Source organism: Balaenoptera ricei, chromosome 1, assembly GCF_028023285.1.
Source record: "Balaenoptera ricei isolate mBalRic1 chromosome 1, mBalRic1.hap2, whole genome shotgun sequence".
Classification (NCBI taxonomy): Eukaryota; Metazoa; Chordata; class Mammalia; order Artiodactyla; family Balaenopteridae; genus Balaenoptera; species Balaenoptera ricei.
The window spans coordinates 132,293,546-132,308,200 of record NC_082639.1 but is presented as its reverse complement, the minus strand read 5'-3'; the positions used below and the strand labels follow the sequence as shown (position 1 = coordinate 132,308,200).

The window sequence follows — 14,655 nt, the reverse complement described above, 5'->3', positions numbered from 1 at the left end:
TTTGCATATATCTCTTCATAACCTGACCTTAACCTATTTTTCCAAAGTTGCCCTTTAACCTTATAATACACAGTTTCTCTTAGCATACCAAATTTCTCATCATTTATCAGACATTACCCTCCCTGTCATAACTTATTCCCTCTTCGTATGCCTTGTCAAACTCAGATGCATTTTTCTCTTTTTTTTTTTTTTTCTTTTTTTTACCTGACAGTCTCCAACTCATCAAAGATAAGTTTATAAGCCATCTTCCCAGTTTAGCCTTTCTAATCCTGTGCCTGCCTTCTTACCATTGGGAGTAATTTCTTTATTTTTCACCTCTAATAAAGTACTTTAAATTATGTATTTATATGCCTGTCTCTACCAAAAGATTTTGAGCTCCTCTAGCTCAAGGACTGGCTTTGTCTTCCTTTTATCCATACCCAAAACTTATAGTACCTGCCATGTGGTTAGAACTTGTTTAGTCAATGAATTCATGTATCTAAATGGTAAATGCTCTTTTAAAATTTAAAATTTAATTGGGATACTTTTTTATACACTGGGCTATTGCTCAAAACATTTTGAGGCTCCTCTGGTGTTCAGAGCCAATAACACATGCTTTAAGTATTAACATTGCCTTTCTTTTGAGGACGAGTTTAATTTCTGGAACCATATAAGGTCTCCAAGAGTCAAGTCTGATTAAAGCAAGTTTAATTGAGAAATGTTCATTTTGCTAAGGGCTGTCAAAATGCAAATACTATTTTGCTGTAACAGCTTCACTAGAGAGAACTCTTTTTATCCTAAAGTAATAAATATTTTTAAAATGTGGCTTATAAACTAACTCTCCCAGAAAGATAAATTCGAAATACACTTTTGAGCAATGTTAACATCGTTGGAATAACTTTTCAGCTGTGTTCCATGGAATGTGTGCCTCTAGAATTAATAGTTGCTTAATGAAAAAAGGTTCTGTGATAAATGAGTTTGGGAAACACTGAGTTAAAGTTAAACAGATATTCTTGCTGCAGGGTCTTCTTGGAGCCTTTAATATGCTTTTCTGGGTTGAGAATCTCTAAAAGAATATTTTATGTAGAGAAGATTTATATAACTCCAGAAGTCACTGTAAGAAACACATATTAGAAAACATTAAAGTGAAAGTATAGCGTTTTTTAGGTAACTTCTTTGGAAGGCAGCCCCTTGTTTATGTGTCATCTCATAGTGTTTCTTCCTTAGGACTAAAGAAGAATGAAACGTTTAAAGTACATACCAGGTGCCTGACACACAGTGAATAAGTGTTACCTCTGCTCTGGTCTGTCTGTTTTAAATGTACTCTCCGTACCTTATTACCAAAGCTCACACTATTAAGACTACTTGTATTTGATTTTTTCTTCTCAGTGTAACTTTCTTTTCATTTTCTCCCAAGTGCGATTTTTGTTAAGCCATTGAATCTAAAGTCAATACTTTTTAAATAGTTATTCTGAAGAATATAACGTGTTGATAATGGTGGGAGTGGGAGATAAAAGATCTGCTGAATTAAAATTTTTACAAAAGCATCAAGGAATATTAGATCTGATGCTTTAGTCCATGTCTTAAGATTGGATAAAGATTGCTGAAGGGCTTCAGCCCAATATTTTGGTTTTCAAAAAACAAGATTTTTGTTGATGTCAATGATATTTGAGTATGTCTCGTATTTTGTAACATAGTTTAAAATCATTATTTAAATATTTCACCATAATTTTAAGCATTTTACTGTGATTTTTCTCTATGAAACCAATATACTTAAATATTTTAAATAAAATTTATTAGGCAGGAAATCATTGCTTTTTCCAATTTTTTTAAGTTAGAAAATCTGATGAACATTATTTGATAAAATTTTTAACAGAATGAAATAAACTTGACATTTTGAAATGGTTGGTGTAGACTTATTTTAGGTAAATATATGATTTATATTAAGATGTTTGAAATATCAAAAATGGCTCTGAGCATAACTCATAGGAATTGAGAACCAGTGCTATAACAATAATTAATTTTCATATAATCCCGACAGTTTCAGCATGCAAAATAAAACAACCCAAATTTGACTAGATCCTTTTAGATTCCCCCGGAGAATTCCTAAGAGTTTCCTAAGAATTTTATTTTCATCTTATCCTCACAAAATCCACAGGTAGTATGTAGAGTAGGTCTTATTTATTTATTTATTAAATAAAAATTTATTGAGCACCTGTTATATTCTCAGAGCTGGGGATACCATAGTGAACAAAATAGGCCAAGTCCCTACCCTAATGGAATTTACATTCCAGTAGAGAAAAGAGGCAATAAACACCATATTCTTTACAGATTTTTCTAAAAATGAATTTGAGTGTACACAGATATATTTTCCTGTATATTTTTCTACATTTTAAATATATCCCTTTTATTCCCCCCCAAAAATAGTAAGTAGCACTGATGAATAGAAGATCTGGGTTAACCTCTGTCTTTGCCACTTGCTATGAAACTTGATAAAATTTTTTTGGCATTATAATCATTGCCTCAAAAAATGTCATTTGCTTGTACACATGTGCTAGAGTTTCTTGTTAGAAACTTGTGGGCTTTGTTTCGAATAGTTTTAACCAAGACCAACTTTAAGTACTGGAGATTATAGCTTTCTCTTTCTTCGCTGCCTCTTTTAAATCCATTGAGGTTTCTTTATTGATTTGAGTTTTCTTTATTCTTCCCTTTTCCCCTACTTGTTATTTATACATTCCATTTCTTTTCTTTTGTGTTACTCTTAAAGTTCAATGTGCATTCTCACCAAGTTCTAAACGAATATATCTGTTCTTCTACTTGTAAGTCTAATGTCTCCACTTCCATAGTCCATGTTATTTGTTGCTCTCTAGTATTGTAATTTCACCTCATTTTTATAACATAAAAATTTTATAACATTTTAAAATTATTATTTTGATTATCCCTTTTTAAAAACCAGTGCTTATTTAGGATTTATAGTATGTTAAATAGTATAGTATGTTTTCTCATTTACTGTTTTTTCTTGGATTCAGTTCCTCTATTTTTCTGCATTGATTTCTTTCATAATTGATTACATTCTCTTATACTGCTTAGTGAACATCTATGAATAATAAATATATGTGTATCTGAAAATAACTAGTTTGTCCTCTTTAATAATAATTTAGCAGAATATGGAATTCTGTATTTCCAGTTATTTCCCTCAGCAATTTGAAGGTATTTTTCCACCTTGAATTGCTGCCAATGAGAAGTCTGTAGTCTACTAATTCTCTGTCATAAAGTCTGATGACAGTTTACTTTTTTTTCCCTTATAAGTGACTCGATCTTTTTGCCAGGAAGACCAAAGTATGTTTCTGTGTTTTTTAAAAGCCAAGTAGTTTTATTAGAATTTGACTTGGTGTTCATCATCCTTGCTTGATTTTTCCAAGTATGCAAATATAGTCTTTCAGTATGTAGTTTCGTCTTTTTTTTTTTTTTAATTTTAGGCAAATTTTCTTGAGTTGTAGTTTATAGTATTTGTTCTGTTGCTTTGGTTGTTCTTTAAAATTTCTATCAATATTATGTTGGATCTTCTTTGCCTATCTTTAGTATCTGTCATTTTCTAATCTTTTTAATTTCTTTTCATTTTTTAAAATTTTACAAATTTTCTTCTTTTTTACCTTCTGTTTAACTTAGAGTTTTATCTGTTGCTTTTATTTACTCTTGCATTACTATAAACTTAGTTTTTATATATTTGAAATGATTTTTACATTTATTTTTGGTTATTTCTGGAATTATTTCTCTGAATTTTCTAATTCTGATTCATATTGTTCTTTCATATATATCTATTGATTTCTTAAATTCTTTTATTTCTTTTTGAAATATTAGGGTTGCAGCTTTCAGCTTTTATGTAAAAATGTCTTATGTTTTCTCTTCCTTATAATAACCATACCCATATATGGGGTTTGACTATGATTCTTTTCTGTTGTGTGAAATTTTTTGTATGTGAATTTTTGTGTGAAATTAATTTTTCTGAACTTTTAGGAGGGTCAGGTCAATCAAAGTTTTACAACTATGCAGCTGTAGAGCGCCTTCTTTAGTTACTTTCACAAGTTTCATGGTTTCAAAAATATGGCCTTGGATTTTCTGAGATTTACTGGCTCTGTTTTCCTTACCCATTTTTATCTAGGTTTTTCTCCCCCCTTTCTTATCCCTGTTATCCATGTTTTTTAAATAAATGAAATATTAGATATTTTTGGTCATCTTGTAGTAATGATTTTATTTTAAAATTTGAAGTTAAATTTCAGATTAACATTTGAATTTAGAGAAATGCAGGATTCTCTAACATGATTGAATAGCTGCAATCTCAAGCACAGTTTGTTTCTTTAACCACTTTTTATTTAGAGGCTCCAGCATATCTCATAGATCTGATGCATGATAAAAATAATGAAATCCGAAAAGTCTGCGATAATACATTAGATATTATAGCGGTAAGTAATTTTTCTTCCTACACAAAGTATAATAGTCTTTATTTTGTGGGGCAAAAGAGACATTGTACACCTGTTTAGAACTTTGCATTCAATATATGCATTGAATTTGAATTTTGGTAAAGTTCAGAAGATGCAATGATACTAAATTCACTTTTTAATTGAAGTATAGTTGATTTACAATGTTGTGTTAATTTCTGCTGTAAGCAAAGTGATTCAGTTGTACATACACATACATTCTTTTTAATATTTTTTTCATTATGGTTTATCACAGGATATTGAGTATAGTTCCCTGTGCTATACAGTAGGACCTTGTTTATCCATTCCATGTATACTAGTTTGCATCTACTAACCCCAAACTCCCACTCCATCCCTCTCTAACCCCCTTGGCAACCACAAGTCTATTCTCTATGTATGTGAGTCTGTTTCTGTTTTGTAGATAAGTTCATTTGTGTCATATTTTAGATTCCACAAAAAAGTGATATCATATGGTATTTGTGTTTCTCTTTCTGATTTACCTCATTTAGTATGATAATCTCTGGGTCCACCCATGTTGCTGCAAAGGACATTATTACATTCTTTTTTACGGCTGAGTAGTATTCCATTGTCTATATGTACCACATCTTCTTTATCCATTCATCTGTCAACGGACATTTACGTTGTTTCCATGTCTTGGCTATTGTGAATAGTGCTGCTGTGGACATAGGGATGCATGCATCTTTTTGAATTATAGTTTTGTCCAGATATATGCCCAGGAGTGGGATGGCTTGATCATACGGCAACTCTATTTTTAGTTTTTTGAGGAACCTCCATACATTCCCATGTGGCTGCACCAGCTTATATTCCCACCAACAGTGTGGGAGGGTTCCCTTTTCTCGACACCCTCTCCAGCATTTGTTACTTGTAGACTTTTTAATGATGGGCATATCCTGACTGGTGTGAGGTAGTACCTCATTGTAGTTTTGATTTGCATTTCTCTAATAATTAGGGATGTTGAGCATCTATTTATGGCCTGTTGACTATCTGTATTTCTTCTTTGGAGAAATGTCTGTTTAGGTCTTCTGCCCACTAAATTCACTGTTTAAACATTATTAAGACCTTTGGCTTTCAACTTTTAAGTATAGGCTCCTTACTTAAAGAGGTTTTTTTTTTTTGTTTTTTTTTTAAAGAAAGGTTTTTAATTTATTTATTTACTTATTTATTTTTGGCTGTGTTGCGTCTTCATTTCTGTGCGAGGGCTTTCTCCGGTTGCGGCGAGCGGGGGCCACTCTTCATCACGGTGCGCGGGCCTCTCACTGTCGCGGCCTCTCTTGTTGCGGAGCACAGGCTCCAGACGCGCAGGCTCAGTAGTTGTGGCTCACGGACCTAGTTGCTCCGTGGCATGTGGGATCTTCCCAGACCAGGGCTCGAACCCATGTCCCCTGCATTGGCAGGCAGATTTCCAACCACTGCGCTACCAGGGAAGCCCCTAAAGAGGTTTTATACATATTCAGAGTTTTAGATCTGGTCTAAATGCCATCTCAGAATCACTTGTTTTTCAGAAAAATTATTGCAGAGAAGCAGGGAGTTTGATGACAGTTTTGCCAAAACTCAACACAGTCATCTTTGCAGTTTGGCCATTACATTTTTTTAATAAATCAAATCTTGTATCAACTATTTTTTCAATTCTTTGATAATTTTTGTTGTAGACATAGATTTGTTTTATAAATTGCTTTGGAATGATGAAACACCCCAAAATTTTAATGTTATTCATGACTTTAGAAGTCTTTACAGTATATATAACTGTAAGAATTCGATCAGAGGGTTAATCTGAGCCCTGGATTAGAAACTTGCTCACTGTGCAGACTTTTCTTCAGACATTGTGCTGCCCTTCTGCCTGGACTTGACCCTTGTACCTGGGATGTGCTAGATGCTGGATTACTTTGAGTATTTTTCTCACCTATGGCATACACACATGCACAACCTACTTCCTTCTTTGGGCTGGATTTACACTGTTTATTTTGGCTCATCCTGTAAAAAAATTCTTGAATATAGCCTATACAGTAGTTTTTCAAAGTTTTACTTAAGTGTTTTAAAAGGATCAGGATAGCAGCTTAAAGAATCAATTAACACCTTCCTTGAAATCCTCTAAGTTGGCATTTCTGCTAGTGATTTCATTACAAAGTCAGATTACCACCAGGTACTTTCTGGTCCATTTCATGCATTTTATTTTAGAAATTCATCTTATTTGATTTCATCTGTTTTTTTGGATTTGACGAAATATATCATTACTGGTTTAAAACTAAATCTTTAAACCATTACTGGTTTAAAACTAAAACGAAATCTTGACGTTTTAGCTTTGATATCTAAATTAAAATAGGGAAGCTTTATGTATTAAATCCTTGCTTCACCAAGATGTTTCATACATATAAGCCACTGGTCACAGGGTTTATGAACAATTTCATGACTCATGTACTATTTTCTAGATCACTAATGTCGTTGTATATAAAGTATATAGTATAAGAATAAGAAACTTCTTAAAGTTCTATATCTGATTATCTTACCTTAAGCAATGAGGAAAAGAGAGAGACGTCAGTCTGTTATGAATTGCCTTTATCATGCTTTTAAAATTACCTTCTTTTGAGAAAAAGTAGATGGAAGGTAAAAATATGTTTAGATTTATGTATTAGGTATGTTTGGTTTAGAATACAGGCTAGTGATAGTTCCAAAAGGCCAGCTTAGTCTTATAAAAATCTTTATTGTAAAATGTGAATTTATTTGTCATAAGATAAAATTTTCATTCCCAGTTATTTCTAAGCTCTGGGCTCAAGTCTCTCGTCTTAAACAGGAGTTATCAGGAGTTATCCCCACCCTGTGTCTTCTGTCCTAGCTCTCTCTTTCTCTTTAGAATCAACATTTTGAAAAAAATGTCTGCATATTACTTCCTTCATTTCTTCACTTTCCCATCCTCCTTTCTACATTCCCCTTTCTCCTTTCTACCAATTCTTGCTTCTGCCTCCATTACTGCATTGAAGTGGTGCTTACGAAAGTCACCTTGACCTTCATTTTTCTAAATCCAATGAATATTTTTAGTCTTCATTTTACTTTGTTGATCCTACCCTCCTTGCAAGAACTTATAAATCCTGGTCAGAGTTAAAATATAAAATCACAAAGAAAATTATTTTAGATTATTACATTCATAAAAAGCCTTGTGAATAAGAGGACTTCCAAGAAGAATCAGCAAAATGAAACTGGTGATATATCAGCTAGCTCTATATGGTTCCCTAAGATGCTGTCTGATCATGTGAGTTAGTATAAAACAAATTTGAACAAGTAATCTGAAAGTTCACCTAATCTCTCTATACCTCTCTACACTGGACTTACAAAGTAAGTATTTGATATGGTGCCAAGTAATTTTAGATTGTTTCATTTCATACTTTGTAAAACTTAAGTCTAAAAAGATACTCAGAAATACTAGAGTTGTTAAACTGAGACTATTTAAAGATATTCACATGTGAATTATTCATGTGATCTGGAAGTCCTATGCTGTGCTACTCAACTGAGTCATAGTCAAAGCTGAGTTTCTTAGAAGAGAAGAAGTAGTCCAATACAGCTGATAGGTGGGCACCAGACTCTGGAAACATCCCATGTTCTGCTAGAAGAATGTTTTTTTACCTTTCTGCTATTATACACCTTATAGGATTCAAGGCCCTGGCTCAATTTTATCTCGGTGATAGGAAACTGCACCACCAGGAGCAGCTTCTTCCCGAAACATTTTTCTTCCCTTGTCAGTTGAGTAGGGATTCTGATCTTAGATTCAACTTTTGGCCTCTGTGAAGTGGCAACTTGATCCAATAGAGTATTGCATTTAGAATACAACTGATTCTAGTTCTCTCCCTGCTGAATAATCTCAGGCAATTCACTTTTTGAAGATTTAGTTTACAGTGACACTTCTGAGGATTAAAGAAGTTAGAGAAAATATATAAAGCATCTGCCACATGATGGTCACTCAGTATGTTGTGTTCAAACTAAACCAAAATTCACACCAAGTTGTGAAGTTTATATATAGATTAAATATCTGGATCAACATTTCCTTTCCTTAGTACAGTTAATTCTTTATGTTATTTTCTGTTCAACTTTTAAAATGATATGGGAAGATAATCTGTTCACAGTTTGGATTTTAACTCTGGAAAGTTACTTGGAATATATATTTTGGCCAGACATATTTCTGTTTGTAGTTTACTTTAAGATTGTCCTGCAAAATGGCTGAATTTGGCATTTTAAGACTTCATGTCAGAGAAGTTAACAGAATAGGTCAATTTACTGAAAGGTGTTGATTAGGACAGTGTAGAGAAATAGGAAGCTACCTTTGCTAGTGTAGAAGTGCCCCATGTGTTAAATTACCCATGTTCTGAATCTGTGGTGACTAATTTGGATTTGGACTCAATTTATCAGACCAAACCAGACTAACCTCAGACCAAAGTTATACTCCTGGTTTGCTGGGCCTCATTTGGAAGAAATTTGAGGAGTGGGGCATTTTAATGCATCAGTAAAAAGACAGCTTCTCAGGTCCACTTGGGACGTAGCTGCCATTCTTTAGTTCTTTGAGCTCAGACTCTATTACTGATCACGACGCAGGGTGCTATTGGCTTGTCCCAAATCTTTTTAAAGAGTAAAACAAGAGGAAATTGACTTAATTTGAAACAGGAGAAACTTTGATTAGACACAGCAAAGATGATGAAACACTAGAAATAGGCTGTCAAGGGAGAATGTGAAGTCTGTCCAGTTAACATTAGTAACAGTTAAATAACCAGCTTTCTAAAATAGTTTGTTAGAAACCTGCCTAAAATGGAAGTGGATGATCTCTTAAGACTCTTTTTTACCTCTGGATTTTGATTGCCGAGTATTCTTGACATGGCTATGATCAAAAAAGTACAGAAAAAGTGGGAATATTTGTAGCTTAAGGCGATTTATCTTTAAGAAAGCAAACTTCTTGCACTCAAGACAAACATCATGGAATAATACTAAGAAAAATTAGATGCCTTGCAAACCTTAGGGAAATATGCCTTCTGCAGTAAAGTATTCTTTCCCCAAATTATAGAAATGTTACATTAGTGATGAAGTGTTTAATGTATTTAGGCCCAGGCCCTCAATTGGTGAATTGAAACAGATATGTGTTCATAGTACTCTTTGTACCATAGAGGATTACATGTTTGGTGATGCAGTCTCTATGGCCTCATCAGCAAATTGTTGCCTGTCTGACTAGGCTTTGCATGTAGCTTTGGGAGGCAGGGAATGGGGTAGCTGCAGAGAGGAGAAGGGAGGCCAGGAGAGAGGAGCCTAGCTTCCTCATCTTCCAAGGGAATTATACAGCAATCGACCATTGCCTTTTCTCTTCCAAGCCTTGAAGATCATCAAAGGAAGATCAGAACCCTCTATACATAGAGAGCTTCTGAAAACCCAAATAGATGTTTATCCCTCAGTCCTTCCTCACCTTTGTATGAAGTATTTGAGAACCTCAAATTCCTACCCAATTAGTAAACAATTTCCTCCCCTGACATTACTGGGTTGTCAAACATTTAATACATGTTTATTAAGCACATACTGTGTTCCAGACAACTAAGGTTGACACTGGGAATAAAAAACACGAAGTCTCTAGAATATAAAAGTTTACAATCTAGACACCAGGATACTGTCGTCTAGACATGAACTGGCCTTTCAGGAGCAGTACTGCTACATGGGCTGTCAATAGATATTCTGTACTAATAAAAACATCTACAGGATGTTTATGGAGAAGGGAATGTACCTAGGTTCTCTGGTAAAATACTGATGTCTGTTGTCTTTCTAGCCAGCCGCAGGCCTACATGTGCTCTGATACTAACACAGGTTTGTGTCACTAAGATTTTGAATGGCAGCTTTTTCTCTTTTAACTCTTGATTTTGATCATTGGCAAATTGTGTGTGTTATAATAATCTGGAATTATTTTAAACTACGAAAACAAGGTGCTGTCTTCATTCTAGGATAGACACAATTATATTTAATAAGACTGGTATATTGAAGTGAGTTATCTAATGTAGGTTTACATGTAACCTCTAAGACATCAACTGTTATAGTTCCCACAAAAATTACCAGGGGAAGCCTGTGTCAGACAGAAAAGGTGGATTTATTAATAAACGTCCAGCAAGGGAGAACACTTTTTTAAAATGTCTTATAATATCTTGAAAGGGAAGTTATAGAGAATGTTTCATAGGGTTAGGATTAGGGTTAGCTTAAAACTCAGGTTATTTCAGGACAGGATTTCAAAACCATAGAATGGGTAGGGATTGGTAAGATGGGTAGAAGGTTTTTACTTTTAATTGGCTTGCAGGTTGGTTATGGGCACAGAGGAGGGATTTTCAAGTGAGTTGTTGACAGAAACTTCTAAAATGTTCTTTCCAAAGAAGGTGGAGTTGGTTCTTGCTTGTTTTACAGTATTGGCAAATTTTCATTTCTCAGATTTGTAAGTTTGATGTTTATTTCTCAATTCCATACAGTCAAATTGGGCTTCGTGAGATAAACCCAGTTGGTTTTAGTGGTTAGCCCTCTTATGGAGTTCATTTTTATATTGCATAAATCTGAAAGGCAGAAATTTAAGATATTTTTCTAGTTTATTAGAATTTACATGCATATGTATATATGCATGTGTGTGTATTCCCTGCCAGTATTATGCATGTTACTTTACTGGTTTTTTTAATTGTCAGCAGTTGGATTAAAAAAAAAAAACAAGCATGGTATGAAAGAAAAGTCATGATTCCTTGCTTAAATAAATTTTATTTAGTTATATCTTTTACTTTGTGGACATGATATTTGAAGTGATATTACACAGATGAGCCTCCTCAGTGCTTTAAACAGAGGTTGAAGAGATAATTGTACTTTGAGGTCTGGTTAGAAAATGCCATAGTCAAGACTAAAGGGCAACATTTGGGACAGTACTATTGAGAAATATGTAGTATGTGCATGAAAGTCAACAACTCTATTATGTATGTGTGTTTAATTATGTGTTAGATAAATGTAGATAATATATACATATCATTGGAAGAAGTATTTTCTAAGCTATAAAAGGCATCTTTTTAGCAGCTACTACCTTAATCTTAATGAGCAACTAAATTACTCTAGATCTGCTTTAATTTAGTATGAAGAATTGTATTAAATAAACCATATTACATTCTCAATTAGGGGGCTGCCACGTTAAAGGAGAAAGGAAAATCTGTTTTCTATCAGTTACGTTAGAACACAAAGCAGATCTGTGTAGCTCTGTGTTACCCTGTAGTGTGTTAATCACATACAAGGTGTGACGGAAGCCAGTGACAAAGAGTTTTCCTGATAGTGAACAGGCTCTGATAATAAGCTGGTTAAGGCTTCATAATGTTTCAGTGGTTAAGTAGTAGACAAAATGATAGAGGACTTCAAAAAGGATGGCACATTCCGTATAAAATCAAACCATAAGTCTTTTGTGACACTTTAGAATTTATGAAAACTAGTGCTTAAGGTCATAATGTCAGGAGCTGAGAAGAAAATAAAAGACAAAGCATGTGTACCTTTAAATACAAGACAAACTAGAGTCCCAAAGCAAGGATATCAGGGTGCACTCCTTGTGAAAAGAAGCATTTCAAAAATGAAGAAAAAGCAACTATATTCCTAGAGTATTTCTACAATAGCTTGACAAAGTTTCATGATGTTTCTTGCCTGTGTTTGAGCTATGGCATCCCTGAATTCCCATAGTTATTTTCTGATAATGAGGGGGCAGTGATATAAGAGGGAAGTAGAGATTTGGGGGAGAGGGGTTAGAGGGAATTGGTTTTAATTGATATATGTTGAATTTATTAAATTTTGATACAATATTCATTTAGAATTGCTATGTAATTTTTAAAAGATGACCTCTGTATATTGCTATTATTCTGCAGTTTTGGAGGATAGTTATTTCAACAGCTTTATGAGGTAATGGTATTAATTATAGATTTGTATTTGAGGAATGTTAGAACTTGAACAAATCTTAGATTTGTTTCATTTTACAGTTGAAGAATCTGAGACCAACAGATGTTAAAATACCTTTAGAAGGTTGCATATTTCTGTTAGTATCAGAACTAGAAGGAGAACCCAGGTCTCTTGGCCCTTATCCAATGTTCTTTGTATTATACCATACCACATTATTAGTGTCTGTAAATTCAGGCTCTGAGACACAAAGAAAGTATGACTTTGCCAGGGCTATTAAACTATACTCATTGAGGATAGATACAGAAGATAGCTGAGGCTAGGGATTCCAGAATATGCTGGTCCACTGGGGTGTGATAAAGCTTTCACTGGTTTTCACTAAAATGGAAAAGAGAGGGAAAAGAAAAAAGCGTGTGTGTGTGTGTGTGAAAGTGAGAGAGGAAAGAGAAGAGAGAGACCAGAACTGGGGAGGAGTTGTAAATGTAAAGTTAAAGTGTTTTAGTGTTGGGAAGGTATATCTTTATTTTGAGATCGTCTTTCTCACATTTTTAGTCTTAAAATGGCCTTTCTTTTATAAAACAATAATAGTAGGTGGCAGTTGATTTACATTTAATATCAGTCCCACAGATTTACTTTTTTAAAAAATTAAATTTATTCATTTATGTATTTATTTTTGGCTGCGTTGGGTCTTCGTTGCTACACGTGGGCTTTCTCTCGTTGCGGTGCGCGGGCTTCTCATTGCAGTGGCTTCTCTTGTTGCGGAGCACGGACTCTAGGCACGCAGGCTTCAGTAGTTGTGGCACTCGGGCTTGTAGTTGTGGCCCGTGGGCTCTAGAGCACAGGCTCAGTAGTTGCGGCGCACGAGCTTAGCTGATCCACGGCATGTGGAATCTTCCCGGACCAGGGTTCAAACCCATGTCCCCTCCATTGGCAGGTGGATTCTTAACCACTGCACCACCAGGGAAGTCCCAAGTCCCACAGATTTACTTTTGAACCTTTCTAAAATCTAAAATTTTGGGGACCACTGTCCTAACCTATTAATTCACTATGGTTGATAAATAGATCTTCAACATCCATAAGCTAAAAAATTTAATTTTCAAGAAATCTGGAATATAAAAATCAGTGTTTCAGAAACATAAAGATGAAAAATACAGCATCATATAGCAAAACTGTACTATCTTTTTTGATTCTAACCAATTTGCTATTAAGGAAAAAGAAATGAAAATATTTAAACAAATATTGCGTTCCTCATAACATGCTTCATTCCAAGATGCTACATTTGGTAAATATACCTGAGGCTGCATTATCACAAACTAGAGCAAACCTTTATGGCACAAGTACAATATCTTAATAATGTTTTATACTTAGCCTCTAAATTTAAAAATGCATATTTTAAAACATCCTCCAAAGTTAGCTGCTAATATTAGAATTAAGAAAGTCACTGAAAACTAGTATATACCAGTATTTATTGTGGTTCTATCTAAGGTAAAGATATTAGGGTATTTTTTCTATTATTTTCAACTTTCAGTCAGGAAATAGTTTTATAATCATAAAACTCCAAATGTTTTCAAAAAGTCATAACTGCTTGAGACTTAAAGGCCTTGATACTGTTTGGTCAGGGTGTTTTGCCATTTTCTTTCCTATGATCTATAACAAAAAGCTCACTGTACTTAATAAATCTCAAGGCCATCTTTTGTGAAAACTCCACTTGTCATTGTAGTGGATTCATTGTAGTAGGAATCTGTAATCATTGTTGGATCTTTTGCAGAACATAATTTTCTATATCCTAAATGATTACTCAGCTTGGTATAGAATAACATATTCTGTTTCATATTTACTGAGGGAGAAACTTTTGTTTTTGTTTTTTTCTGAAGAGCTGAGAAGACAACCATAGTTGTCATCCAGTAAACAATAATGTACATGTTACTCATTATGTTAGTCATAGAAAAGTAAACCTGTTGTTTTATAGTACAAAAATACTTAAAATCAGAATAAAATTATCTTTAATACAGAAAATAACAGTACAGTCTATATCATTGTTACTGCACTTTTTGGCCTTATAATGTTAAGAGATGCCCTGGTTCTGTGGGTTTGCTCAGTCATAAACTGATATTAAAAAATAATCATAATAAAAGAAAGGCAAAAGCTTTAAAGGAATTCAGATCAGCCTAAGGGTAGTCTTATTAAATCTGATGCTAACTCACTGCATTGGAAAATCAGCTTTCCCAAGACACTAACAAGTCAAGCTTTAGTGTCAAAAGCTAGC

At 33.9% G+C, this 14,655-nt stretch overlaps 1 protein-coding gene across 4 annotated transcripts in view; it reads left to right on the top strand.

Annotated features, from left to right (window-relative positions):
* The window catches only part of KIFAP3 (kinesin associated protein 3), a 168,954-nt gene that overhangs the window by 115,914 nt on the left and 38,385 nt on the right, over window positions 1-14,655 (top strand). For all 4 annotated transcript variants that reach the window (XR_009505374.1, XM_059936022.1, XM_059935996.1 and 1 more), the window contains one exon: window positions 4,357-4,442. Coding sequence is in view for 3 of the 4 variants with exons in the window: in XM_059936022.1 (XP_059792005.1) it covers window positions 4,357-4,442 (86 nt within the window). In the remaining variant the exon portion in view is untranslated. The remainder of the gene's footprint in view (window positions 1-4,356; window positions 4,443-14,655) is intronic.